The 25,567-nt window shown below is 44.5% G+C and overlaps 2 protein-coding genes across 12 annotated transcripts; one reads left to right on the top strand and one right to left on the bottom strand.

Moving 5' to 3' along the window:
- Window positions 1-912: 912 nt before the first annotated feature.
- On the top strand, window positions 913-10,853 carry TXNL4A (thioredoxin like 4A). Of its 3 annotated transcripts, none has more exons than XM_070420509.1 (4): window positions 913-970; window positions 1,230-1,402; window positions 8,672-8,775; window positions 10,473-10,853. In XM_070420509.1, exons 2-4 carry the CDS (start codon window positions 1,250-1,252, stop codon window positions 10,642-10,644), a joined length of 429 nt encoding a protein of 142 aa, XP_070276610.1. In that variant the 5' UTR covers window positions 913-970; window positions 1,230-1,249; the 3' UTR covers window positions 10,645-10,853. The 3 variants fall into 3 exon arrangements, with proteins under 3 accessions (XP_070276610.1, XP_070276611.1, XP_070276612.1); XM_070420510.1 differs by lacking the exon at window positions 913-970 and adding an exon at window positions 998-1,037; XM_070420511.1 differs by lacking the exons at window positions 913-970; window positions 1,230-1,402 and adding an exon at window positions 3,565-3,634.
- On the bottom strand, window positions 2,225-24,826 carry HSBP1L1 (heat shock factor binding protein 1 like 1). 9 transcript variants are annotated; one of them, XM_070420504.1, is made up of 7 exons: window positions 24,259-24,814; window positions 22,201-22,302; window positions 19,053-19,413; window positions 17,937-18,003; window positions 16,978-17,072; window positions 14,672-14,760; window positions 2,225-2,432 (listed from the first exon to the last, which is right to left on the bottom strand). In XM_070420504.1, exons 2-6 carry the CDS (start codon window positions 22,215-22,217, stop codon window positions 14,674-14,676), a joined length of 627 nt encoding a protein of 208 aa, XP_070276605.1. In that variant the 5' UTR covers window positions 22,218-22,302; window positions 24,259-24,814; the 3' UTR covers window positions 2,225-2,432; window positions 14,672-14,673. The 9 variants fall into 9 exon arrangements, with proteins under 9 accessions (XP_070276605.1, XP_070276602.1, XP_070276607.1 ...); XM_070420501.1 differs by lacking the exon at window positions 2,225-2,432 and adding an exon at window positions 4,519-5,602; XM_070420506.1 differs by lacking the exon at window positions 2,225-2,432 and adding an exon at window positions 8,707-8,815.
- Between the last annotated feature and the right edge of the window lie 741 nt (window positions 24,827-25,567).

The following is a 25,567-nucleotide window of genomic DNA, read 5'->3' as shown; positions in this document are numbered from 1 at the left end:
TTGTTCAGAGGCAGAATTTCCTTGAGGTGATAAATAGTCCATGAGGGCATGGAAAGAACAAGGGAGGGTACACAGCTGCTGTTTGAGAGGGTCTTTGAACAATACTGGAAAGTAATAGTTTAATGTATAACTTAGCTCAGATGATCTCATAGGCATGCCTGTTTACCATTGTCACTTGCTATACTCCATTGTCACTTGCTGTACTCCATTGTTACTTGCTGTACTCCCCAATAAAGGCCATGAGAACTTTGGAGGTTTTGCTACTCGCCTGAGCGAGCAGTAGCCCTCTGCTTCTCTAAACTCAATCCTGCTTGCCGAGCTCATCTCAGCGTCACCGTTCACCTGCAGACCACCTGCAGTTGGACACCTAACAACATACACAACAATTAACTCAAAATGATCATAGATCTAAATGTAAGAATTAAAAATATAAGGCTCGTAAGAGTAAACAGGAGTAAACATTCACGAACTCGGTTTCTTAGACATGACACCAAAAGCACAAGCAACGAAGGATAATATAGACACATTGGACTTAATCAAAATGTAATACTTTAGTGCTGCAAAAGATACCAATAAAAAGTGAAAAGGCAATCCACAGGATGGGAGGAAATACTTTCATATATGTCTGGTGAGTCTTACGCGTGAGTTTTTCTGTTCATGAACTGCTTTTGACACGTTTCTGTCTGGGAAGCATGACAGCAAAATGACTAACTTGGGGCCTCCGCGGTGAAGCTCGGCGCGGTCTGACCCAGCACAGCCCCTCTGCACCGCGGGGCGGGGCGGGGCGTCCGCAGGCAACCAGACCCCAGGCGACTACCTGACGCTACTCACCCACAGGCCCCACAGCCCCGGCAAGGGCGTGCGCGCGCACGGCGGACGCACGCACGGCGGGCACGCGCAAGCGCACGTCAGTGCGTTTGCACGCCGAGGGCAGTCGCTGCGCGGGAGCCCGGTTGTTCCAGGAGAGGAGGTACGAGCGATCCGGCTCGGAGAGCGGGGTCCCGGGAGGGATCCGGGGATCCGGGCTGGGGGTGCAGGTCGGGAGCCGGGGTCGGGGGAGGAACGGGGGTAGTGGGGTCCTGGGTGGGAGCGGGGGCCCGGGCTAGGGGCGGGGGACGGGGGGCGGGCCCGGGAGGAGGGGAGCGGTGGTCGGTGGGCAGCTCCCCCGCCAGCGCCGCGTGCTGTGACTGAGCCGGAAGCAGCTCGTCCACCGAGTCCCTCTCCCGCAGAGGCCGCTAGAGTCGCCAACATGTCGTACATGCTCCCGCACTTGCACAACGGCTGGCAGGTGGACCAGGCCATCCTTTCGGAAGAAGACCGGGTGGTCGTCATCCGGTTCGGGCACGATTGGGACCCTACGTGCATGAAAATGGACGAGGTTCTGTACAGCATCGCGGAGAAGGTACCGCATGCGCTGCAGTCGGCTCGGTGTCTGCTTTCTTTTGCTTTGCCAGTTGACAGGAAAATTTAAAAGTGAGGTTAAAAGCTGGCTTCCACACTCATTGTTCATGCCCTAAAGTTTAATGCGCCAGCAAATAAAGAGAAGATGTAGGATTGACCTGGTGATGTGAGGACGAGCTCCCTGAAATTGTACACAATAGGTTATGCCTTTTTCTTCTGGGAGAAGTTGCCATACGTTACAGAAAAGTTAATGGTCCCTCTCCCTAGATAAATCACTTAATTCCTAGTGATAGGGTGTTTTTTCAAGATTTGCATCTATGGTAGTAAGAACACAATATTTTTGCATACTTTGGCAAGTGTTGGAGCTCCTTTTAAATAGCTTAGCTTAAAAGGATTGTCCTTTTTTTTGGTATCATGTTTATTTGTTGTATTTATAAAGCCAAACATGTATGTTAATAGCATAGTAGCTCTTCTTGTCGTTTTTTGTTTTGTTTTATAACAGATGATTTAAATGCAGGGGCTTGTTTGCTGACAGTAAGTAAGGGTGCAGTTGTAGGGTGTTTCTGTGTAACCAGAGCCTTAATTCTTTTTAAAATTCCTCATTTTAAGAGAACTTTTAATTTGGATTTTTGCAATTCTAACAGTAGGGCAAACGGCACATATATTAGGGTGTTAATGAAATTATTAACTTACTACTGTTTGATGAGTGATTTGAAAGGTCATTTGAAGAGTAAAAGTAGAAACACTGAAACCATCTTTTCTTTCTTCCTCCCCCCCCCCCAAATATATTTTATTGATTTTTTACAGAGAGGAAGGGAGAGGGATAGAGTTAGAAACATTGATCAGCTGCCTCCTGCACACCCCCCACTGGGGATGTGCCCGCAACCAAGGTACATGCCCTTGACCAGAATCGAACCTGGGATCCTTCAGTCCGCAGGCCGATGCTCTATCCACTGAGCCAATCCGGTTAGGGCCCATCTTTTCTTTCATGGGAATAGGAGATGGTAATATTGGCTGGGTTAAAATAACACCTGTGAGTAAATAATAACAGAGTATATATTTAGTACTTAGGAAAGAAAAGCTGATTTTTACTACCTCCTGTTTGGAAGGAGAGGCAGAGTGATATAGGGGTCATGACATTGTGGACCTTAGGGACTGTTCTTCCATATCTGTCATCATGAGTACCACTTGGCATACTTACCAAGTGCATCGCAGAGATTCTGATTGTATGGGTCTGGGTGAGGTTCAGAAACGGCTTCTTTGAGAAGCTGCTCTGGGAATTGTGGTGTGACTTTCAGAAACCTCTCAGCAGAGGTCTGGGTCCAAGTATGAGTGCTGTACTTGTCAGACATGCCCAGGACCCTGAGGAGCTTGGGGCGGGGGGCGGGGGTAGGTGACTGGGAACCCAGGAGAGAGAGCCTTGAATGAGGTGGTGCCAGGGAATCATTTATTCATTGTTTAAGCTACTGTATAGTGGTCAAGGGCAGATACTGCTGAATTCAGTGAAGACTTTACCAAGCACCTTTCCGATAAGCAAATCACTAGCATGTTGACTTTGAAATAACCTAGGGTGTGTGTTCTGGATTCTACCTTGCTGGTGGTGGCATAATCACCAGGTGATGTCCAGATCTGCCCTCAGCGCCAGGTTAGGATGGCTAGAGACGTAAGGGTTGGTTGGCTCTTCATGTCTGAGCAAAATTTGGCAAGATGCTCTTAGCTAGGAGACATATTTTATGTGTTAACGTAAGTTTTTAGGGACTTTTACCAGAGTGGTTTTTTTCTAATGCCTTTATGTCAGAGACCAAATTGCTGTGTCACTAGTGGACATACTCTTCTTGTATTGAACCTGTTAATAAGGGCAGTTTAATTAGGCTCACTTTGACTATTTTCCTTTAGTCTTTTAGTTACCCTTTTTTCTTTTGTCCAAAAATGTGAATTTTTATTTTAATAAACTTTCAGTATTGTATTATAATATAGCTATTCAAAATGCAAACTTGAAATGCATTATAAGACTTTTAACATTTTGCTTTCTTCTGAGTATAAGGGCAAAATATGAGTTTATAAATCTGGAAGTTCTTTTGGGGAAGCTCAACAGAAATTTTTGAGATTGAAGGTTTTAGTATAAAGAACAACTTAACTCTATTTAAAAATCTCCCTCTGCAGAAATGGCAGATAATGGGGGATCTTCCTCATCTTGTTACGAGCCCTGTTTGGATATCCCAGCTGTTTTAAAGTGAGTAAAAGTTCCTGGGTTGAGGCTGGAATGTGGTGTATTGACTTGATGCTCTGACAGTGCCAACCCCTCTTCGTGCTGGGTTAGTTTTGAGCTATACTGAAACAGATATGCTTACCGATTTTACAGCTGTCTGGAATTTGGCAGAGTGGTAATAACAAAGTTTTCTGTTTAGCAGCTGATTTTATGCACAGCTTTGAAGAGAGACTGTTTTGTGCCCCTCTGAGCTGTCTGCCATTCTGTAGGAACAGTTTGTCACAGCTCAGTTTCCTAAATTCCACGATGGTTAAGAATAAGTGGGACATTTAATTTTTGTGTTAAAAAGCCCATACAAGTAGAGTTTAAAATAGGTAGAACCTCAGTGATTTTGACTGGTGCTCATACATTCTAGATGAAATTATATGTAAGGCAAATATATTGATGAAACTTTTTAGGAATGACTGGAGGATCTTTCTGAAGCATCACATAAAGCAAGTGAACCAGTGGAAGTTGGTGCTCAGTCTGAGTAATCGATAGGAACCAGCAGAAGGCATGTTTTTGTATTCACTCTGGATTTGTGTCTCTGCATATAATCACCTTGCAGCAAGCAGCTATGGGAGGCAGGATTGAGCAGTGGTTATGGGCCCAGACTGAGCTGGATTCTGCCACTTACTGCCTGCATGACATCAAATAACTCGTCTGTAAGAAAGGGATACCAGTGCCGGACTCATAGATGGTTGTGAGGGCAGAGTTAATATCAAGTAGTATACTCAGTGATCATTAGCTACCATTATTATTACTATCTCACATCACAAAATTTGCAACAGTTACTGTAAATAGAGCTAATCAGGACACATAGTTTTTGATTTATTTATTTGTTTTAATATATATATATATATTGATTTCAGAGAGGAAGGGAGATAGAGAGAGAGATAGAAGCATCAGTGATTGAGAGGAAGTCATTGATTCGCTGTCTCCTGCATGCCTCCAACTGGGGATGGAGCCTGCAACCTGGGCAAATGTCCTGACTGGGAATCCTATGAACCATGAAATCCTGGTTCATAGGTCGATGCTCAACAACTGAGTAGCACCAGCCAGGCAGGGCACATAGTTTTAGAAAACAAAGTTACCATGTAATCTTTTGATGGATTTGAAATGAATTAGGTAGCAGTGTAATAATTAGCCAGTTGACAGCCCAGAACATTTTTCTGGTGTATCAGATAGGTTCTCAACTGAGGGAGGAGCACCATAAAAAGGGCCAAGTGGTGATTGATCACTGACTTGCTGAAGAAAAAGAAGGTGTGCTCATAAAAATGTATGGGCAACAGAGATGGAAAGGATATTTACTATTGTAGATGACCAAAAGAATATGTATTTCAAAACTAACTTGATAATAGAAATGAATTTGTACATACGATTCTTGGTTTAAAAAAATACTATTTAACAACCAGTTAGATTACTAATAGTTGGCAAAATGTATTTTAAATATGGCCAATACGTTTACAGTACTGTTTAAAAAGATGGTGCTTGTGAGTGAATGGAAAAAGAACTTGAAAAAATAAGAAATTCAGTGGTTAAGTAAACGTCAAAGAAACACACCTTAAAATAGTTCACTGTCGTTTTTTAGGTATATCAGAGACAAAAAGTTAAAAAGGAGTTGAAGTGTGGGGTGTGCTGGACGTTGTGATGTCCAGGTGGTAGAGCTGGCATCACCCTGAGGAACATGGCTGGCATTGTGTGAAGAGCCTGATGAACGAATGTCAGATGGTCCTGCCATTCTTAGTAACTGACCCTTCAGGAGACCATTGCTGTCATTTATAGCAAAAGTGGAAACAACCACAGTGTCCAGTGATAGGGGAACACTTAGGCCAGGCACAGTGCCAGGTAGGAAACTGACCCTCACGTGGTCCTCATGACAGCTCCTGAACAGGTGCTAGCAGTTATCTGTCCGGACTTGGAAATTGGGATTTAAACTGGAACATCCACAAGCTGTGAGTTGAGAAAGGGAAACATTTACTTTCACTTTAAAACACTAATAGATTTATTATGAATGCCATGTTTTTTTTTTTGTTTTTTTTTTTTAATATATTTTATTGATTTTTGACAGAGAGGAAGGGAGAGAGATAGAGAGCTAGAAACATCGATCAGCTGCCTCCTGCACACTCCCCACTGGGGATGTGCCCGCAACCCAGGTACATGCCCTTGACCGGAATCGAACCCGGGACCTTTCAGTCCGCAGGCCGACGCTCTATCCACTGAGCCAAACCGGTTTCGGCGAATGTCATGTTTTTTAAATTATATAACTTGTTTGAAAATTACTGGGGCTGGATACAAAAGAGTGATTTTTCCATTTCATTTCTATATTTTCCAAGTGAACATTTTTTAAATGGAGAAAAGATAGACACCTCGCTTAATTTCAGTTGTATATTAAAAAAATACACAGGGGTTTTAGTTACCTGCAGATTCATTACTGGATGTGACCTGTTTAGGCCAGCGGTTGCCAACCGGTGGTCTGTGGACCACTGAAGGTTGGCGACCGCTGGTTTAGGCGACATAGTTCTCTATGTGGAAGGCATCGCAATACAAGAACCCAAATCCATGTGAGGAGAAGTTTGTCAGGTGGGAGCTTTTCCAGAGGAAAACCTGGGAGGATTCAGAGTGAGGGGCAGCATGCTCACATAGCCGCCCCGCTGGATGTGGCATGGCCCCTTCCTGCCAGTAGTGGGAGAACCTTCTGTCAGGACCCCACCTCTGAGGAAGGGGGTTAGACCTGACACCTCCTAAGGCAGGTTTGAACTCAGGATTATAGAGTTAAGTCCATACTGTCCAAAACCATGGTTCTTAGTGACAGTAATGGGTTTCTTGAGTTTTGAAATATAAGTTTATTGTTAAAGTTCATTCATTCAATGAATATTTACTAGTGCCTTGAATGTGTCAGATGTTTGGCTCCGAGGACACATCAGTAAAGACTACAGACGTGGTTCCTTGCCTCATGTGGCTTGGGATTCATCTGAAAAATCCTAATGTGATTTTAGCCTGACTGGCATGGCTCAGTGGTTGACATCGACCTATGAAGCAGGAGATCACGGTTCAATTCTGGTAAGGGTGCATGCCTGGGTTGTGGGCCGATGCCCAGTGTGGGGAGTGTAGGAGGCAGCCAATCAATGATTCTCTCTCTTCCAAGGGAGAGGGGAAGAGAGAGAGAGAGAAACATGGATGTGAGAAACATTGACTGACTGCCTCCTGCATGCCCCCTACTGGGGGTGAAGCCCCAAACTGGGTATGTGCCCTGACCAGGAATCAAACCGGTAACCTTTTGGTGCCTGGGACAGTGCTCAACTAACTGAGCCACACCAGCCAGGACTTGCATTATTATTGTTGTACTAGAGCAGTGGTTCTCAACCTTCCTAATGCCTCGACCCTTTAATACAGTTCCTCATGTTGTGGTGACCCCCAATTTCATTGTTACAAATTGAATATAATTAAAGCATAGTGATTAATCACAAAAACAATATGTAATTATATATGTGTTTTTCGATGGTCTTAGGCGACCCCTGTGACAGGGTCGTTCGACCCCCAAAGGGGTTGCGACCCACAGGTTGAGAACCACTGTACTAGAGGCTTGATGCACGAAATTTGTGCAAGGGCCTTGGCCCCAGCCCCCGCCTGCTGCTGCCACGCCTGCTGCGGCTTTGTCCGGAAGGAAGAACTTCCATCTAATTAGCATATTACCCTTTTATTATTATAGATTTATTTGTATTACAACTATAAACCTGCTTTTGCCCACCCCTGTATTTATAAGGAGCCTTTAAAATGTCATGTTCTTTGTTCTAGAAATTCTATTTTAGGAATTTAGCCTTAGAAAATAATGAGTGTGTGCACAAATTTAAGGATTAGAATGTTCACAGAGGAATAATTGATATTAATGAAAATGAATTATTTATAGTCATGAAAAATCAGAAAGAAACAGAAGAAAGGTAAAGTAATGGCATAGACATTTGATGAACTAATTATTTAATACTAGAGGCCCAGTGCATGACATTTGTGCACGGGGCGGGGGGCGGTCCCTCAGCCCGGTCTGTGCCCTTTCACAGTCCGGGAGCCTTTGGGGGGGGAAGTCCGACTGATGGCTTAGTGCTGCTTTGGAGGTGGGCTGCTGTACTCATCAGCCGGTTTGTGGCTGAGAGGCATTCCCCCTGTGGGAGCGCACTGACCACCAGGGGGCAGCTCCTGTGTTGAGTGTCTTCCCATGGTGGTCAGTGTGCGTCATAATGACAGTTGGTTCTGCTGTTCAGTCGATTTGCATATTACACTTTTATTATATAGGATAGCCATAAAAGTTGTGTTTTTATGAAGTATAGAAGAGAATGCTTGTAATTAAAGCAAAGTACTAATATATATATATATATATATATATATATATATATATGTATATATATATATATATATATATATATCAGGAGCCCTGGCTGCATGACTCAGTTGGAGGAAAAATGGGAAAGAACGTACTAAAAATACTTTTGCAGTAATTAAGTTTTTGTTGGGATTGAAGGTGATTTTATTTTTAGTTCTTTGGGTTTTCTAAATCTCTGATGAATGTGCATTTAAAGAAAATTTGTTATATACGATATTATTTGGAATAGTAGTTTGTTACTATTTACAAGAGTTCAAACCCAAGTACATGGGGAATGTATGGCTTGTTGGAAAGCAGTTGTTCAATGTATGTGATTAAGTATTAGTAAAAGTATACATTTGGAAAAGATCATATAGATTATTGCTAGATCAGCATGAATAATATGTCTGTGGATATTTTGTGAAGGTTCTTGTAACTTGCTATTCTAAAAAAATGTTAAAGGGAGTTGTAAATAGCCAATTATTTGCTTGGTATCCTGAGCTTGTTGAATTATTTTTCTGTGTTAACTCTACTAGGAAAATGTTGGAGAGCTTGAAAATTGTTCTGTTATATACAGATGATTGTTTTCGTTTTAAATGTGCTTTTACAGAATTAAAAAAATCGATTTTTATTTTAGTTTTTTTTTTAATATTCTTTACTTTTAGGTTAAAAATTTTGCAGTTATTTATCTTGTGGATATTACAGAAGTACCTGATTTCAACAAAATGTATGAGTTATACGATCCATGTACTGTCATGTTTTTCTTCAGGTATGTCCTCTTCTCTCAAACTTGTTACTTAAATTGTCCTCTTTATATTTTTATTGATTTCAGAGTGGAAGGGAGAAAGAAATAGAAACATCAGTGATGAGAGAGAATCATTGATTGGCTGCCTCCTGCACATCCCCCCACTGGGGGTTGAGCCTACAGCCCCAGGCATGTGCCCTGACTGGGAATTGAACCAGTGACCTCTATGTTTCCTGGGTCGATGCTCAACCACTGAGCCATGCTGGCTGGGCTCCTTTTCTCTTAAAGTTGTTTAAATTGAAATTGTTGGTTTGGATATTTAATGTAATCAAGATGCCTTTAGATTCTCTTACTTGGAAGGAAGTCATTATGTAGTCATATCACATACAGATTGTATCACCAGACAATTAATGTGATCTTTTCAATAATTTTTAAACAATTCTAGTTTTATCATTTACTCAGTGATAAATTACCCTTTTGAAGTAACTTTGCCCAGAAACCTAGATGAAGTGTAATTAAAGAAAAGACATTCTTATTAACTTTAAGGTAACTTTAAATAATCTGTTGATGAAAAATGTCTGTTTTAAAATAACTTTATGTCTATTTTAAAATATGATATCATGACACTATTTAATGTTCTTTGTGATACCTAAGAGGAAAAACCTGTTCTTAATTTATTTGCTTATAAACACAAGATCATTTTATCAGCTAAAATATTCTGTGTGGACCCTAGTCAATGAATTATTGGCATGAAGAATAGAATTTCCCTAATTGCCTCAGACAAATTTGTATCCACAATGTACGGGCTTTGCTTCAAAGGAAAATTCGGGAATGTACTGGCTGCATACCCAGGGGTCTGATGCAGGTGCCACATATGTTTGATGGGATTTGTGTAATCAAGTTAAGTAACATGAGTACAAAAATAACTCTGTTCTGGAAGATTAATTAGGAAAGAAATAACCCTTTAATATTGCTATACTTGCCAAAATTTCATAGTTATTGTTACTACAAAAGTTGGCGGTTAGCAGTATTAATGTTCACTTCACAAGTAGAGCCCCTGTTGGTGAGGATGGTCCAAGTGGACTGTGTAGGGTGTGTATTAGCTTCATATTCTGTGGAACAAGTTAGCACAAGTTTTGTGGCAGAAAGCACCATTTGTGAGCTCAGGGTTCTCCAGGTCCTAGTCCGGGCAGGTTCTGCAGGTTTCCTTGGAGTCTCTCAAAGGTAGTCAGTCGGGGAAGAAGCCATATGGCTCACCTAGGTAGTTGGCTGAATCCCGTTTTGTGGTCGTGAGTCTGAGACCTCTACTCTCTGGCTGTGGCTAGGGCTCCATCTGCTTCTAGACAGGCAACTTACTAGTAGTGCATTCTGGGGAGTGGAAACATGGGGGGCTCAGACACATGGCAGCTGCCCTGCTGGTTGCCACATGTCAGAGTCAAGTCTGAGCCGAGTAACCAAAGCTGTAACAGTGGGAAACAGACATTTTTCATGGGGTCCCTTATAGAGGCTTAAAAAAAAAAAATTAGTGATTTTTAGAGAGAGAAAGGGGGAGAGATCAAGCGAGAAAAACACTGATTTGTTGTTTCACTTATTCATGCATGTGCACTGACTGGGTATCAAACCTGCAACCTTGGCATACTGGGACAACTCTCTAACCTACTGAGCTACCCCACCAGGGCCCATCTAGACGCTCTGATAAGCCTTGCCTGTTTCCTCTGCAGGAACAAGCACATCATGATTGACCTGGGCACTGGCAACAACAACAAGATCAACTGGGCCATGGAGGACAAGCAGGAGATGATCGATATCATTGAGACCGTGTACCGGGGCGCCCGCAAAGGCCGTGGCCTGGTCGTGTCCCCGAAGGACTACTCTACGAAGTACCGATACTGAGTGCCTGTCCCCAGGCACGGGGGTTTGCCCAGGGAGTCACTTTCACGTGGAGACACTGTGGACTCTGAAGCCTTTGAGGAGGAGTCTTGGGAGGGACAGGAGGGCTGCACAGCCTCAAGCTGGAGTTGGCCTGGCTACTGTACTTTTGTATTCGCAAATATCTGTAAATATCTAGCTGAACTAAACAAATACACAATCATGGGAAAGTCCTGATGGTTTATTTTTTATGTGGATTACTGGTTTTGGAAGTAAAAACTTGATTCTTTACCATTGGAGTGAAGTTCAGGGGGTCTGTGGGCTGCTCTGTTTTTGTTTTTGTTTTTTGTAACACGTTTTTCAGAGATTTTCAGAGAGAAGAAGGGAGAGGAAGAGAGAAACATCAATGATGAGAGAGAGTCATTGATCAGCTGCCTCTTGCATGCCGATCTGGGGATCGAATCCATAACTTGGGCACATGCCCTGACTGGGAATCAAACTGTGACCTCCTGGTTCATGGGTTGATGCTCAACCATTGAGCCACACTGGCCATGCTGGGCTGCCCTGTTTTGCACACTTGGCAGTGGAAGCTATGTGTGTCCCGGGGCTGCTGAAACAGAGGACCACAGCCCAGGCACTTAGCAGAAATGTGTGTCTCACCGGTCTGGAGACGGGACATTTGGGGACCCAGGTGCCTCTTCCCTAACCCTGTCCCCACCCACCCCGACCTGAGCCTTCATATTCTCCAGGCCTTTTCCCTGAGTTTTGTTTGTGTCCAGGTGTCCCCTTTTTATAAGGACACCAGTCATTGGCTCAGAGCTGCTCAACTCCAGCATGACTTCATCTTAACTGATTACATCTACAACAGTCCTATCTCCACATAAGGTCATTCTGAGGCCCTGAGGGGAGAAGGGGCACAATTCAACCCACAACAGAATCTAATAGCTTAAGTTCAGAAGGAATACACACTGCAAGAATAAAGTGCAATAAAATAATTGGGATGGGGGAGGGCCATTTAAATACAGAGTAAGCTGCTGCCCTGTCCTATTTGGCTCCGTGGTTGGAGTGTCGGCCCACGGAACAAAGGGTTGAGGGTTTGATTCCTGGTCAAGGGCACGTACCTCAGTTGCAGGTTTGATCCCCAGCCCTGGTTGGAGTGTGTATGGGAGGTAACCAATCGATGTTTCTCTCTCTCTCTCTCCCTCCCCCCACCTCCTTCCCTTCCAACTCTATCTAAAAATCAATGGGGAAAAAGTATTCTTGGGTGAGGATTAAAAAGGAAGCTTTTTGTTCCTTCTGATATTACATCTAATGTACTTTAAACATACTGTATTCTCTGGAGTCTATGATCCATGACCCTTCAATCAGTCTTATTCTCAAGCTTCTCTCCTAATTCTATCCCAGAAGCATGCTGGTGGGTGGTTGGGATCATCCAAGCATGTGTTAGGAGCACTGGTGCGTGTGTGGGGAGCACACCTGGAGCACCCCCCTCCCAAGGATATTTTTCCATTGATTTTTAGAGAGAGGGAAAGACATCGATTGGTTACCTTCTGCACAAGCCCCAACGAGGGCCTAGGCCAGGGAGGAGCCTGCAACCGGGGTACGTGATCTTGACGGGAATCGAACCCGGGACCTTTCAGTCCAGGACCTCTCAGTCCTCAGAGCGATGCTCTATCCACTGAGCCAAACTGGCTAGGGCCAACTGTAGTTAATTTTGACTTTTAAATGAAGACTATGATTTATTTTATATGCAGGAATAATGTTATTTTTTACAATAGAGCCTACAACTGACCCCTTTTGGGGGGGGATCATGTTTATTTTACTCTGGCTCAGAAAAAAGGGAATTGGATAATTATTTGAAAGCATTTCTCCATAACCTACAAAGATCTAATTGCTAACTGCCTCCAGTGAGGTGAGAGGTGAGGATTACCTCGGGAGTCAGCAGCGCTTCTGGCTCACCTGCCTTCTTGGTTTAAATTAGTTTGGTTTGGAGAGTGTTGCTATCAGAGCCTGTCTGGACTAGACAGATTAAAATTAGTCTTCCATAAACACTGTGACTGGAAATGTTGACTTGATACCATTGTAATAACCGGGTTATTACTTAATAGGAAAGGAGTAAAGGGAAGACTAGATAATATAGGCATGCCATTTACACAGCTTTGCTAATTTAACACTCTCCAAGTCTGTTCCCCACCGATTGATGGGGGAAGGAAATGGACAAAGGCAGTTTACACGCATGCCCAGTAAAGTCTGAGTGACTTGGGAAGGTGTCTGTCAGTCACACCTGAGAACAAATTAGTGGCCTGAATAGGTGTGGCCACTACAAGGGCATGAAACCTGAATATTTAAACTTCTGAACAAAAGAAGTTCCCTCTCTTGGCCCTTGCCTCTTCTGCATGCCTGCGCTCCTGCCTCTCCCATTGCAGGGGGCACGTTCCCCTGCATTCGCCCATGTGCCTCATAGCACTGTGGGCTCCACACAGTGGACTGATGGACTTTAATTAGCCTGATGCTGAACTGGACCCAGCTGCAACATGGATCTGAAGCTTGGGACACTGGCCTTGCTCTTGGTTTTGCTGAACTCCCAGCTGTACCTTTTTCAGAATTAGGTTAAGGGACATGAGACTTTACAACACAAGGAATGTAACTTCAAACACAGCTTTTTACCACATCTCATTCTATGGGGGCTTCTGAAAATGCTATTTCAGCGGTACCCCAAGAATCTCATGCCCACTAGAGTCTGGGAAATCTGGCCCACTGATTTTCTGGTAACAAAGTGATGCAGCCATTTAAAAAGCAACTTCTGCTCAGCTGGTCTGCTCAGTGGTTGAGTGTCAACCCATGCACCAAAGAGATCACTGGTTCGATTCCTGGTCAGGGCATATGCCCAGGTTGCAGGCTCAATCCCCAGTGGGTGGCATGCAGGAGGCATCCAGTTGATGTTGATGGTTCTCTCTTGGCAATGTTTCTATCTCTCCCTGTCTCTTTCTCTAAAAAAAAAAAAAAAAAAAAAAAATCAATTAAAAAACATATATAGAAAGCAACTTATACCAGAAAACTGCTTATGATCTTAAAAAAAAAGATCTATATAGAATTTAATTCAGAAAAAAATTTGAATCACAGCTCATGCTTTTCTTGTGTGATTTACAAAATGGTGTGGATGGAGGGAGACATATTCTGCCATTCAGCAAACATCTTTTTTTATTTTTATTTTATTGATGCTAAGTGAAAGAAGATGGATGTAGAAGTCCTTATACTGTCTGATTCCACTTATTGGAAACATCCAGAAAAGACGAATCTACAGAGATAGAAGGTAGATTAGTGGTTGGCCAGGGTGGGAAGAGGTACTGACTGCAAACAGATAGGTTTGGGGTGGGTGGGTGCTGGAAATGTTCTAATATTAGATTGTGGTGAGGTTGTACAACTTAGTAAATGTATTTAAAAATCAACGAATTATACACTTTAAAAAATAATGTTTTTATCGATTTTAGAGAGGAAGGGAGAGGGATAGAGAGAAGCACCGATGAGAGAGAATCAATGATTGGCTGTCTCCTGCATGCCTCCTCTTAGGGATCAAGCTCAGAAACCTGGGCATGTGCCCTGACTGGGAATAGAACTGTGATCTTCTGGTTCATGGGTCGATGCTCAACCACTGAGCCACGCGGGCCAGGCAGCAAACACCTTTAGTTGTGTCAGTTTTATCTTTGGAATTACATTCTTATCACATTGCCTGTGTTTAATTTCTAATGTTACCCAAATAATTTTTTAACTATGAAAATCAGAACTCAAGTTATGTAGATTGTAACTCAAAAAGCACAGTTTTCATTTGATCACATTTTCAAGTGTAAGTGCAGGTGTAAGAAAAAAGATTGGAAAGAGGTAAAGATTTACTTATATATGAATTAATATACAGTTAAAAAAACTGGAATCTAAGCTTTCAATGAATGTACCTGTAATTACCAGAACATTTGTATAGAAAAAATTCAGTTTATAGAAAAACATAATGTTAAGTGACTTTCATTTTAGTTAGATGGAGTCAAGGTGGACTCACCATCAAGGTGAGTGAACAATGTGCTTCGCATCAATTAGCATCGACATTCCATCACCCGGGTCACAGGTGTCCAGAGAGCTCACTCCTGTCTGTGTTGAAGTAAACATGGGAAAGTGTAACATTTACTGTGGAAAGGGACAAACAGCCAGATCTTTTAGAATACAGAACAGTAGTTTTTAACATTTTGGGTCATGGACTCTCCTCCCAGTCGTCACCCCACCCCCAACAGGAACTTAAGTTTAGGGCAGTGATGGCGAACCTATGACATGCGTCAGGTGACACGCGAACTCATATTTTTGGTTGATTTTTCTTTTTAAATGGCATTTAAATATATAAAATAAATATCAAAAATATAAATCTTTTACTATGATTGCAAATATCAAAAAATTTCTATATGTAACACAGCACCAGAGTTAAGTTAGGGTTTTTCAAAATGCTGACACGCTGAGCTCAAAAGGTTCGCCATCACTGGTTTAGGGGGTTTGTAGAATCCACTGAAACCCATGACATGAGGCCTGACCTTTTGTCACCAACAAGCACAGATTTAGCCAAGCCGATTACAACTTATTTAGGTCTTTCTTTTAATGTAAAAGGCATTAACAGTTTTGAACAAACATTTAGATTACTGGCCTTCTCTTGTGCTGCTTTAAATGATGACTATATGTGCATCAAAAAATGAAGTCTTGCCCTGGTCAGTGTGGCTCAGTTGGTTGGAACATTGTCCCATATACTGAAAGGTGGTGGGTTCAATTCCTAGTCAGGGTACATACCTAGGTTACAGGTTTGATCCCCGGCTCAGACACCTTTGGGAGGCAACTGATCAATGTTTCTCTCTCTCTCTCTCTCTCTCTCTCTCTCTCTATATATATATATATATACATATATATCTGTATCCCTTCCTCTCTCTAAAATCAACTTAAAAATATAAAAAAGAGTGAAGTCTTGATACTTAACCATTTAATTTGATGCCTCATATTTAGTGGGTTTGACCAAATTTAAAACCCTGCTGGAGTGCAGGTGATGAAGGGAAGGGACAAAGTTCTCAAACATCCATCCTGTGCCTGGCAGTGTGCCAACTCAGATCCTGCAGAAATTGGCCCACTGGTCCCTTCTTTCAGGCACTGGCTTATCACCAATTAGCCCTCAGATGTGGAGGGCTTAGCGTCCAGTAGGCCTAGACAGGACTGCTGGGCAGGTGGCCCTGTCTGATGCAACCTTAGTAGGGAAAGGTGTATTTTCACCCTGCAGGCAGAATTTCAGAGGAGTGCTCGTGAGCAGGACATGGTACAGCTATCTTTCTACTGGAATTCCAGATGTAGATACGATAAGTGAACTAGCTCTGATTTAGCAAGATAGCTACAGATAATTTGCCGGATGACTTAGGATGATAATTGTCAAAGAAATAGGAAAACAAGAAAAACAAAGGCATCTAATTATTAAAATATGCTAATATAGTCAGAATAGTATGTCAGTAGAACATGCATACATATCTTAATAAAGTTGTGCATCTCCACATACATCACATGGACATAAATTCAGTCTGAGATCTGAAGCTAAGCATTTATTTGCATCTCAAGATTCAGTGCAAAATTCCACTGGAAAAGAAATGTTTGCATGGTGGGACTGGGTGGAATCTTCCAGACTCTGGCAATGGGTTGAGGGCTTAATGCAACATTTCTTCTTTAAATGGTTCCATGAATATGTGGTTTCAAACAGAAACTGGTAGTTATAATCTCCAATGTCTAAATCATCATGATTTGTGTTTTGATTAAAGATTAATCTGAGGGGTGAGGGCCAATAGGTACTTGAGTAAAATCCAATATTTATTATATTTAAAATTTTTAAGTTCCATTTTTTAAAATATATTTTATTGATTTTTTACAGAGAGGAAGGGAGAGAGAGAGAGAGTTAGAAACATCGATCAGCTGCCTCCTGCACATCTCCCACTGGGGATGTGCCCGCAACCCAGGTACATGCCCTTGACCAGAATTGAACCTGGGACCCTTCAGTCCGCAAGCTGATGCTCTATCCACTGAGCCAAACTGGTTTCGGCTTAAGTTCCATTTTTAAATAATAAAGTGTTTCATTTAAAATGTACACTTTTAAAGGAAGTATGACAGAGTGTTTAAGTGGGTCTATTTAGAAAGGAGCATTTGTGCAAGGCTTGTTCTTCCTGAAGGTTTCTCATGTAGTGCAGAGGCAGTAATTCCCACAGTGAACAAATATCGGATTGCATTTCTCAAGATGAAAGCAATCACAAGGTCTACACGAAGTAAACTTATTTAGTTTCCTAGTAATGGTCTTACCGTTTGTTCTTTGATAGCATTGTTGATCCCAGCTTGCACCATTAAGGCATTCACATTCCTCTGCAAGTCCTGGAGGCGGTTTCCCATTTCTTCCAGTTCCACATTAAGGAGCCCAGAGGCCATGGCCAGAAAGCCCTGCTTCAACCTGCAGCCCAGCTGGGGGTCTGACACATACCCTGGCCGGGCAACTTGTAAGACATCTGGGGGTCAGTGCAGAGACTTCCCTGAGGTTTGTGTAGGATGACTCTAGCCTCTGAATATGAGCTCGGCTCTGAAACTTGGCTCCCCTACGAGGACACAAACTCAGGGATGTGTTTTACTCTGGTATGTTTAACTATGTCTTAACTAAACTCTAATGAGGATGTAAACATAATGGACATTAACTCAGTTTAACTTTATCATGTCTCTAACAATCATTTTTCCCATCTGTGGGAACCCAGCTACAGAATCAGAAATTGCAAGTTCCATATGCAAATACTTTGCACAGTTTTTAAAGGAGCTCAAGTAGGGCAGATGTTACCCTTGTCTGAATTTGCTCCAACTGGAAACAAACATTCTATTCTAATTGTGTTTGAATTCATGTCTTAACAAAACAGTGAGCTGCTCAAGTTATAAAACCAAACCAAACAGGTAGGGGAGCCAGGTGTAACGCCCTATGTTGGAGGCCTTCTGTGTTCTGTCTGCCGGTTTCTGAGTGCGTAGAGTATGACATTACCTAGCAGACCGCCGATTTTTATAGGGCTTGGCCCGCTGGAGAGTCATGTGCAGTGTGTCCACGTATTTTATTGCCACACAAAATGCCCTGTTCTGCCGGTCAAGCAGGAAGAAATTACCTGCCTGGTTAATTACATCAGGATGCAAGAAAATCCGAGGTCAACATATCTCCACTAAAAAGAGATTCCATGGTAATTTAACAGTTCAAAACATCTCAGTATTTGCTATAAGATGGAAAAGGATATTTCTGAGGTTTAATGTTGCAGTCAGAACTTGAAAATGTTCTTGAAGTTCCTGAAATAGATTTTCTGCCTGAAAAAATAAACCATAGGACAACTGAATATATATAACATTTACTCTTGATATGGGGCATTTTAAGCATCATGGACTAGGATTGTCCACATATATAGTTGATTTTTGACAAGGAAAGTCTTTTCAACTAGTAGTGAGGGACATTGAGGAACAGGTACATAAATGACTAAGCAGGCCAGCCCCTACCTCACACCACACACAGAAACTCACCCAACAGGATTCTACACCTACACGTGAGCACCAGGACTACAATGTCCGGAAGACAACAGGCAACGCCTTAGTCACCCTGGGCTCCTCAGAGCCTTCTCACAGGAGCGGACAGCCTGGACACAGGCGGCCTCTGCCCCCTTACTAGGGGTTATTAGCTGGGATCAGCATGGCAGGAATGTCTCACAGAAATGCCACCACTGCCGGGAAGGCAGGCCACCTTTACATGTTGCTTCATACTTTGCAAATGAAACCTCAAGGATTATCTCCACAGAGTAGGGAACCTGCAATCTAGAACCTGCATTTCTGTGTGAAGACTGCTGCCAGCTGCCAGCAGCTGTTTCCTTCCTTGAGAGGGTTTTGCCTTCCTGGGGAAAAAGGTTTAAGTACCAACATCTGACAAATTCTTTTTAACAAGACGTAGGCATCAGCCTTTAATCAGTGGTTCTCAACCTTCTGGCCCTTTAAATACAGTTTCTCATGTTATGACCCAACCATAAAATTATTTTCGTTGCTACTTCATAACTGTAGTGTTGCTATTGTTATGAATCATAATGTAAATATCTGATATTCAGGATGGTCTTAGGCGACCCCTGTGAAAGGGTCGTTCGACCGCCAAAGGGGTCGCGGCCCACAGGTTGAGAACCGCTACTTAAATGGTGCTTCCTGGTCTCTGCCGGCAGGAGTGTGGGTGGGGGCACTGCCGGGCTGCGAGCGGGTGGTTCTCTGGCTGCCCCCTACAGCAGGGCACCCGCACGTCCCCACCCCCATCCCTGGCCCAGGAAGGGGTGAAGCACCTGGAGGGCCTGGAGGGAGGTGAGGGGGGCGGGGTCCCCACTCACCAGTTCCTGCAGCGCGCCCCCGGGGTCTTCGTGTCCCTGCGCCTCCATGTGGACTCGGGTGGGCCAGCGGTCCAGGGGGTTCAGGTGGCTCTGGTGGCTCAGCGCCGCCGTGATCCTATCTGGTACCCACAGCGGTGGCCTCTGGCAGGGCTCTGGCTGCGGAGTGAACACCTGAGAGCCTGGACGAGCTGCAGCCGCCAGCAACTTAGGTGCCAGTGAGTGGTGAATTCCTGGGCGGGGCGCGGCTGCCCAAGCCGGGAGACGCTGAAGCTGCAGGGCAGGTCCTGGGAGAAGGCCTGGGAGGGTGGCGGCTTCATCCTGAAGGTCATTGTCATCGTCCCTGGGGCGGAGCTGGGACCCTCTGCAGGGACAAGGCCTTTGGTCTGAGTGGTCTCACAGCTCTGGTTTGCTTTTTTCATCATTTTGGCGATGAAAAAGGTAGCCATAGATCTAGCATGAACTCCTCCCCTTCCTCCTCCCTCCTCCTCCTCCTCCTCCTCCTCCTCCTCCCCCTCCTCCCCCTCCCTCCTCCCCCTCCTCCTCCTCCTCTTCCTCCCCCTCCTCCTCCTCCTCCTCCTCCTCCTCCTCCTCTTATAATAATAACATATCCACAACATAAAACGTACCATCTTAGCAATTGTCAAGTGCACAGGTCAGTGGTTTTAGGCACATTCATTGTTGTGCAGCACTCACCACCGCCCACCCACACAGTTCTTTCATCTTCCCAAGCTGAACCTCCTGTCCCATTAAACACTCACTCTCCCCCAGGCCCTGGCACCCACTGTCTACTCTGTCTTCATGTGAATGTACTTAATGCTACTAAACGGTGCATGTAAAATGGCTAGGATGGCCCTGGCCAGTGTTAGTGGTTAGAGCTTCAGCCTTCGCACCAAAGGGTCCTGGTCAAGGGCAGGTAACTGGGTGCAGGTTGGATCCCTGGCCCAGGTTGTTGCCTGTCAGTAGGCAACCAATTGCTGTTTCTCACATCTATGTTTCTCTCTCCTTCCCTCTCTCTCTAAAAGTCAATGGAGCTCTGGCCGGTTTGGCTCAATGGATAGAGCATCAGCCTGTGGACTAAAGGGTCCTGGGTTCAATTCTGGTCAAGGGCACATGCCTGGGTTGTAGGCTCGATCCCCAGTGGGGGGCGTGCTGGAGGCAGCCGATCAATGATTCCCTCTCATCATTGATGTTTCTATCTCTCTTTCCCTCACCCTTCCTCTCTGAAATAAATAAAGATATATTTAAAAAATAATAATAAAAATAAGTCAATGGAACAAAGAAACCCACACCTGAAACCTATATGTTCATGTTGACCAATGTAACCCCAATCAATTTAATAAATATTTTTTAAAAGTCAATGGAAAAAATATCCTCAGATGAGGATTAATCAAAAAGTAAAAGTAAAAATAAATGGTTAAGATGGTAAATTTGATGTTATGCATATTTTACTACAATGTATCTTTTTAAAAGCACATCTTTATGTAATGATGTTTACTTTGAATTTATATTAGTTCACACAAACACTCCATCCATGCTTTTGTTCCGGCCCTCCGGTCCAGTTTAAGAACCCATTGTGGCCCTCGAGTCAAAAAGTTTGCCCACCCCTGTTCTAAACCCTAGGCTAAGAATCCCTATACCCATGATTCTTTCTCCCTCTCCCTTTGTATTTTAAAATATTTTTCTCAACTGTAATCTCTCTGGTAGAATGGGGACCTACTCAGACATTCTCTGATGACCCTGAGACCCAATCTCTACTGGAGAAATAGGATCTGTCATTTCACACCGTGTACCTGGATGGGTTTTCACCTACGCTGCCTAGTTAGGCATCGAGTTCTTAATCCTGCATCTGTGGGCGGCAAATTCATTAATATGGAAGTGAGAATCACTCAACAGACACCCATTTTGTTAAGAATATTAAGTTTCAGGAACTAGGTTCAGGGGGAAAGTCCTCTACTGCAACTGACCTTGGAGATCTACAATGTGAGAATGTGAAGGTGTGCTGTGAAGCTGCAGAAAGTAAGTGGTGATACACTGTGCAGGACACAGAGGGGGAGGAAAAGGGTCTGAGTATGAAGTGCCTATTTGTGGAAGCAAAGACACATAACAATAGCAGAGGCAAAATTCGAGACAAAAGAATTATCCCCGCTAACAGCACGGTGTGTGTGTGTGTGTGTGTGTGTGTGTGTGTGTGTGTGGCTGTTCCTTAGGATGACTGACTGCCTTTATGCTTCAGAAACATCACAGGGTCTGAACCAAAAGAGACTTTCTCAAGGCTGTGGCACCAGACTGCAATGACGATCTCCACCTGTGGAGCCCTGCTGCCTGTATTGCTTTGGCCATTTTTCTTACGCTGGTAATGGCAGGCTCCCTTAATGTAGAAGTGACCAGGCTGGCTTGTAGCACGGTAAAAGCCCTGAATGCCACTTCCAGGGCTATATAGGGGTTAAATCAAGAGCTGAGCCAGGTCAGGGAGGTAGATCTAAAGCAGTGATGGTGAACCTATGACACGCCAACTCATTTTTTTGGTTGATTTTTCTTTGTTAAATGGCATTTAAATATATAAAATAAATATCAAAAATATAAGTCTTTGTTTTACTATGGTTGCAAATATCAAAAAATTTCTATATGTGACATGGCACCAGAGTTAAATTAGGGTTTTCAAAATGCTGACACGCCGAGCTCAAAAGGTTCGCCATCACTGTTCTAGAGAATCGGACAGCAGTAGATTATTTGCTGCTGCAGCATCACCACGGTTATGAGGAATTTAAAGGAGTGTGCTGTTTTAATCTTTCTGACAATTCTCAGTTGATAGAACATATATCCAAGATCCTGCATTTGGTGTATTCCATCCCTGGGAACTGCTTTCAAGGCAGAAGCAGATGTGGTCCAGCAGGATGAGATTTTTCATCTAAAACTAATCTCATAGATATGAGATTTTAGAAATAGCAGTGGGGAAATGTTAGGGGCAAAGATAGAATATTGGGGACTAGCTATGGTTATGGGAAATATTAATCAGGCTCTGTTAACTATGATTGCCTTGTGTTGGTTAAAGAAAGGACATTCTGCCCTAATTGGTTTGGCTCAGTGGGTAGAGCGTCGGCCTGTGGACTGAAGGGTCCCAGGTTCGATTCCGGTCAAGGGCATATACCTTGGTTGTGGGCACATCCCCAGTGGGGAGTGTGCAGGAGGCAGCTGATCGATGTTTCTCTCTCATCGATGTTTCTAACTCTCTATCCTTCTCCCTTCCTCTCTGTAAAAAAAAAAAAAAAAAAAAAAATCAATAAAATATATTAAAAAAGAAAAAAGAAAAAAAGAAAGGACATTCTGACCTGGCTGGGAGTTGTACACTCCTGGGACCTAGGAGACAACCTTGGAATCATTCTCATTCAAGAACTGCCTATTATCATGGAAAGATTAACAACCTTGTTGCCCAAACAATAGAGTCCCACCCAGCCTCCTACTTCCCCATGTAATCTTTGTCCTACCTTATATAAGCAGCCTGCTTATGGGGGAGGGGGGGGGGGCCTGCAGAGCAGATTTTTGTGAATGACCTGCTGCTCTTCCATACTGCCAATGGTACTGGAATAAATGCTCATGTATGATTTTTAAAAAATATATATTTTACTGATTTTTTACAGAGAGGAGGGGAGAGGGATAGAGAGTTAGAAACATCGATGAGAATTCAACTCACCACCTTTTGGACAACTCTCCAACAAACTGAGTCACACTGGCCAAGGCTTATTTTTAAACTAACTTTTTACTTTGCAGTTCTGGCCACATTGAAAGTAATGGCCTTTTTCCTGGAAGCAAATTATTCTGAGTCCTGAGGACTTCCTATATTGGGTATTGTTTTTTAAAACAGTGGCTCTCAAACCTGGCTACACTCAAGGCTGCCCAGACTTGAGTGGACTCTGGTGGTGCTCCCTGGTGTGGGTGCCCCTCCCCCCCAAAAACCCTGATGGACTCATAGCAGCAGGTGGCTTTGGGCTGGCCACCAATTTGCCTATATGTGCCAGGAAAACAGGGTCAACAGCCTGACCCAGATGCTCCAGTGCCAGAAGGGCAGCCTGTGTCCTTCCTCTAACCTCCAGAACAGAGAGAATGGAACATTCTAGAGCAGTGGTTCTCAACCTGTGGGTCGAGACCCCTTTGGGAGTTGAATGACCCTTTCACAGGGGTCGTCTAAAACCATCAGAAAACACATATATAATTACATATTGTTTTTGTGATTAATCACTATGCTTTAATTATGTTCAATTTGTAACAATGAAATTGAGGGTCACCACAACATGAGGAACTGTATTAAAGGGTCGAGGCATTAGGAAGTTGAGAACCACTGTTCTAGAGTCTTTACAGCTGGGGGAGGAAGTGGCTAAGTAGGAACACGTCTAGTTTCTTTCCAGCCCAGTCTGGCTTCCTTCTCTGTGTTGTGTTTTTGTTTTCCTATTCATGCCTGGTGCTGTGTTCTCTGTCATTTCTAGTGGACAGTGAATTGTGATAACCCAGATGTCCAAGTAGAGTATATGGGGCGTTATCCAAGGCGTCCCTTGAGATAAACTTAACCATGCAGGTATTCGGACATTAAGTAGTTGCTAGCGAAGAGACTACTCTAAGCAAGCAGGACCGAGGGTAGGCATTATCATCTGACCTAGAGGCCCAGTGCATGAAATTCGTGCACTGGAGGGGGGGGGTGTCCCTAAGCCCAGCCTGCACCCTCTCCAATCTGGGACCCCTTGGGGGATGTCCGACTGCTGGTTTAGGCCCAATCCCTGATCGGGCCTAAACCGGCAATCGAACATTCCTCTCACAATCTGGGACTGCTGGCTCCCAACCACTCGTCTGCTTGCAAGCCTGATCACCCCCTAACCACTCCCCTGGTTGGCCCCTAACTGCCCTCCCCTGCCAGCTTGGTCACCCCCAACTGCCCTCCCCTGCTGGCCCAGTCACCCCCAACTGCTCTCCCCTACCGGCCTGGTTGCTCCTAACTGCCCTCCCTTGCTGGCCTGGTTGCTCACAACTACCCTCCCCTGCCGGCCATCTTGTTGCAGCCATCTTTGACCACATGGGGGTGGCCATCTTTGTGCAACGGGGTGAGGGTCAATTTGCATATTACCTCTTTATTATATAGGATAATTAAGACTGCCAGAGGAATTACGCCACACAAGAATATGCAGTTGCAAATCACACAGCACACTTTATTACTCACAGGGTTCCTGGTGCTGTAGGCTCAAACTTAACAGGGTTCCCGGAAAAGAGTGGCGTCCTCTGTGGGCAGCGGTGGATCTGTCTTTGGGTGACTGGCCGTCTGGTTGGGTCGAGTCAGCGGGAGAAGGGCGACCGAAGCCTCATGATCAGTGATCAGAGGTTTAGCTGTTCTACTGTCCAGCGTGGAGCAAGGAAGCGTGGAGTGTGGAGTGTGGATCAAGAAGATGATCGATGTCTGAAGTCGGGGACTCGTTTTTAAGCCTGTTCTAGCCCATGGCAGTCCAGGTGGCTATCAGTAACATATGTCATCACACAAGTGTTAATCAGAGAACAAGCTGGTTATCTATCACAGTGTCACTCAGAAGGTGTCTATCAGGTTTACATACGTCATTCCTAAGGGTAGCATTCAGCTATGGTCTTATCTATATGGTGCAGCTAGGGCTCCGCCAGAGTGGTCATTCCCTGTGCTCTTTAATATTTCACACAAATATTTCACAAAAGATAATTTTTCTATAAGTTAATTTGTTACTAAGACACTAGAAATGCACCACGGCTGCCTCAGAGGAGTGACAGCAACCTGGGTTCTTTCTAGCCGTCCACCCCCACCCCATCACACCAGGCTTGTTGGGGAGCTGCTCTTAGCCAGGCTGTAACTGTTAGGATTTCCCACAAAACCTACCAGGTAGGAAGCAAGCAGCCAGACCTGAGTGGAGGGGAAGATGGGGACCAGGTGTGTGCTCCTGGGGCCACCCGCTCATCCACCAGGCCTTTCCTTCTGGAGTGCTTAGGGTCTGCTGTGGTTGAGGGGAGACCTCATAGGGCCCTCTATAGACAGAATCCTGGGGTCCCTGAGCCCCATCTGCTCAGGTCCCTGGAGCGCAGGGTTGGCTGGCTTCACACAGGGTCCTCCTGTCCCAGCACCCACCTGGGCCCCGGCGCACTCCCAGCCCCAGCCCCATCGTCCTGGGCCCTGGGGCTCACTGTGGTCAGGCACGACTGTGAGGCTGAGCTGGAGCAGTAACAGCGTATGTGATACGGGAACACTGAGAACCCTGGGCGGCTGCTGGGCTTTGTCCCCAGAAGAGCCGCCCACCCTCCCCGGTGAGACTCCCGAACTTCTGATCCCTACTCCCGGGTGTCCCTGGGTCAGGACGGGGCCCCGACTCCGCCAGAGAATGACCGCGTGGGAGGACCCCTGGAGTCACTTGGGGGCCGCTCCCTGGTCCCCACGAAGGGTGATGTCCCCCGCCGACACAGCCCCTGTCCCCACTAGAGGGGTCCCCAGGCCACGCGCTGACTGCGGGGCGATG

This window comes from Myotis yumanensis, unplaced genomic scaffold, assembly GCF_028538775.1.
Source record: "Myotis yumanensis isolate MYYU_CA2020_CCGP unplaced genomic scaffold, mMyoYum1.0.hap1 SCAF_7, whole genome shotgun sequence".
In the NCBI taxonomy this organism is placed as follows: Eukaryota; Metazoa; Chordata; class Mammalia; order Chiroptera; family Vespertilionidae; genus Myotis; species Myotis yumanensis.
This window is presented reverse-complemented; position numbering and strand designations above follow the sequence as displayed.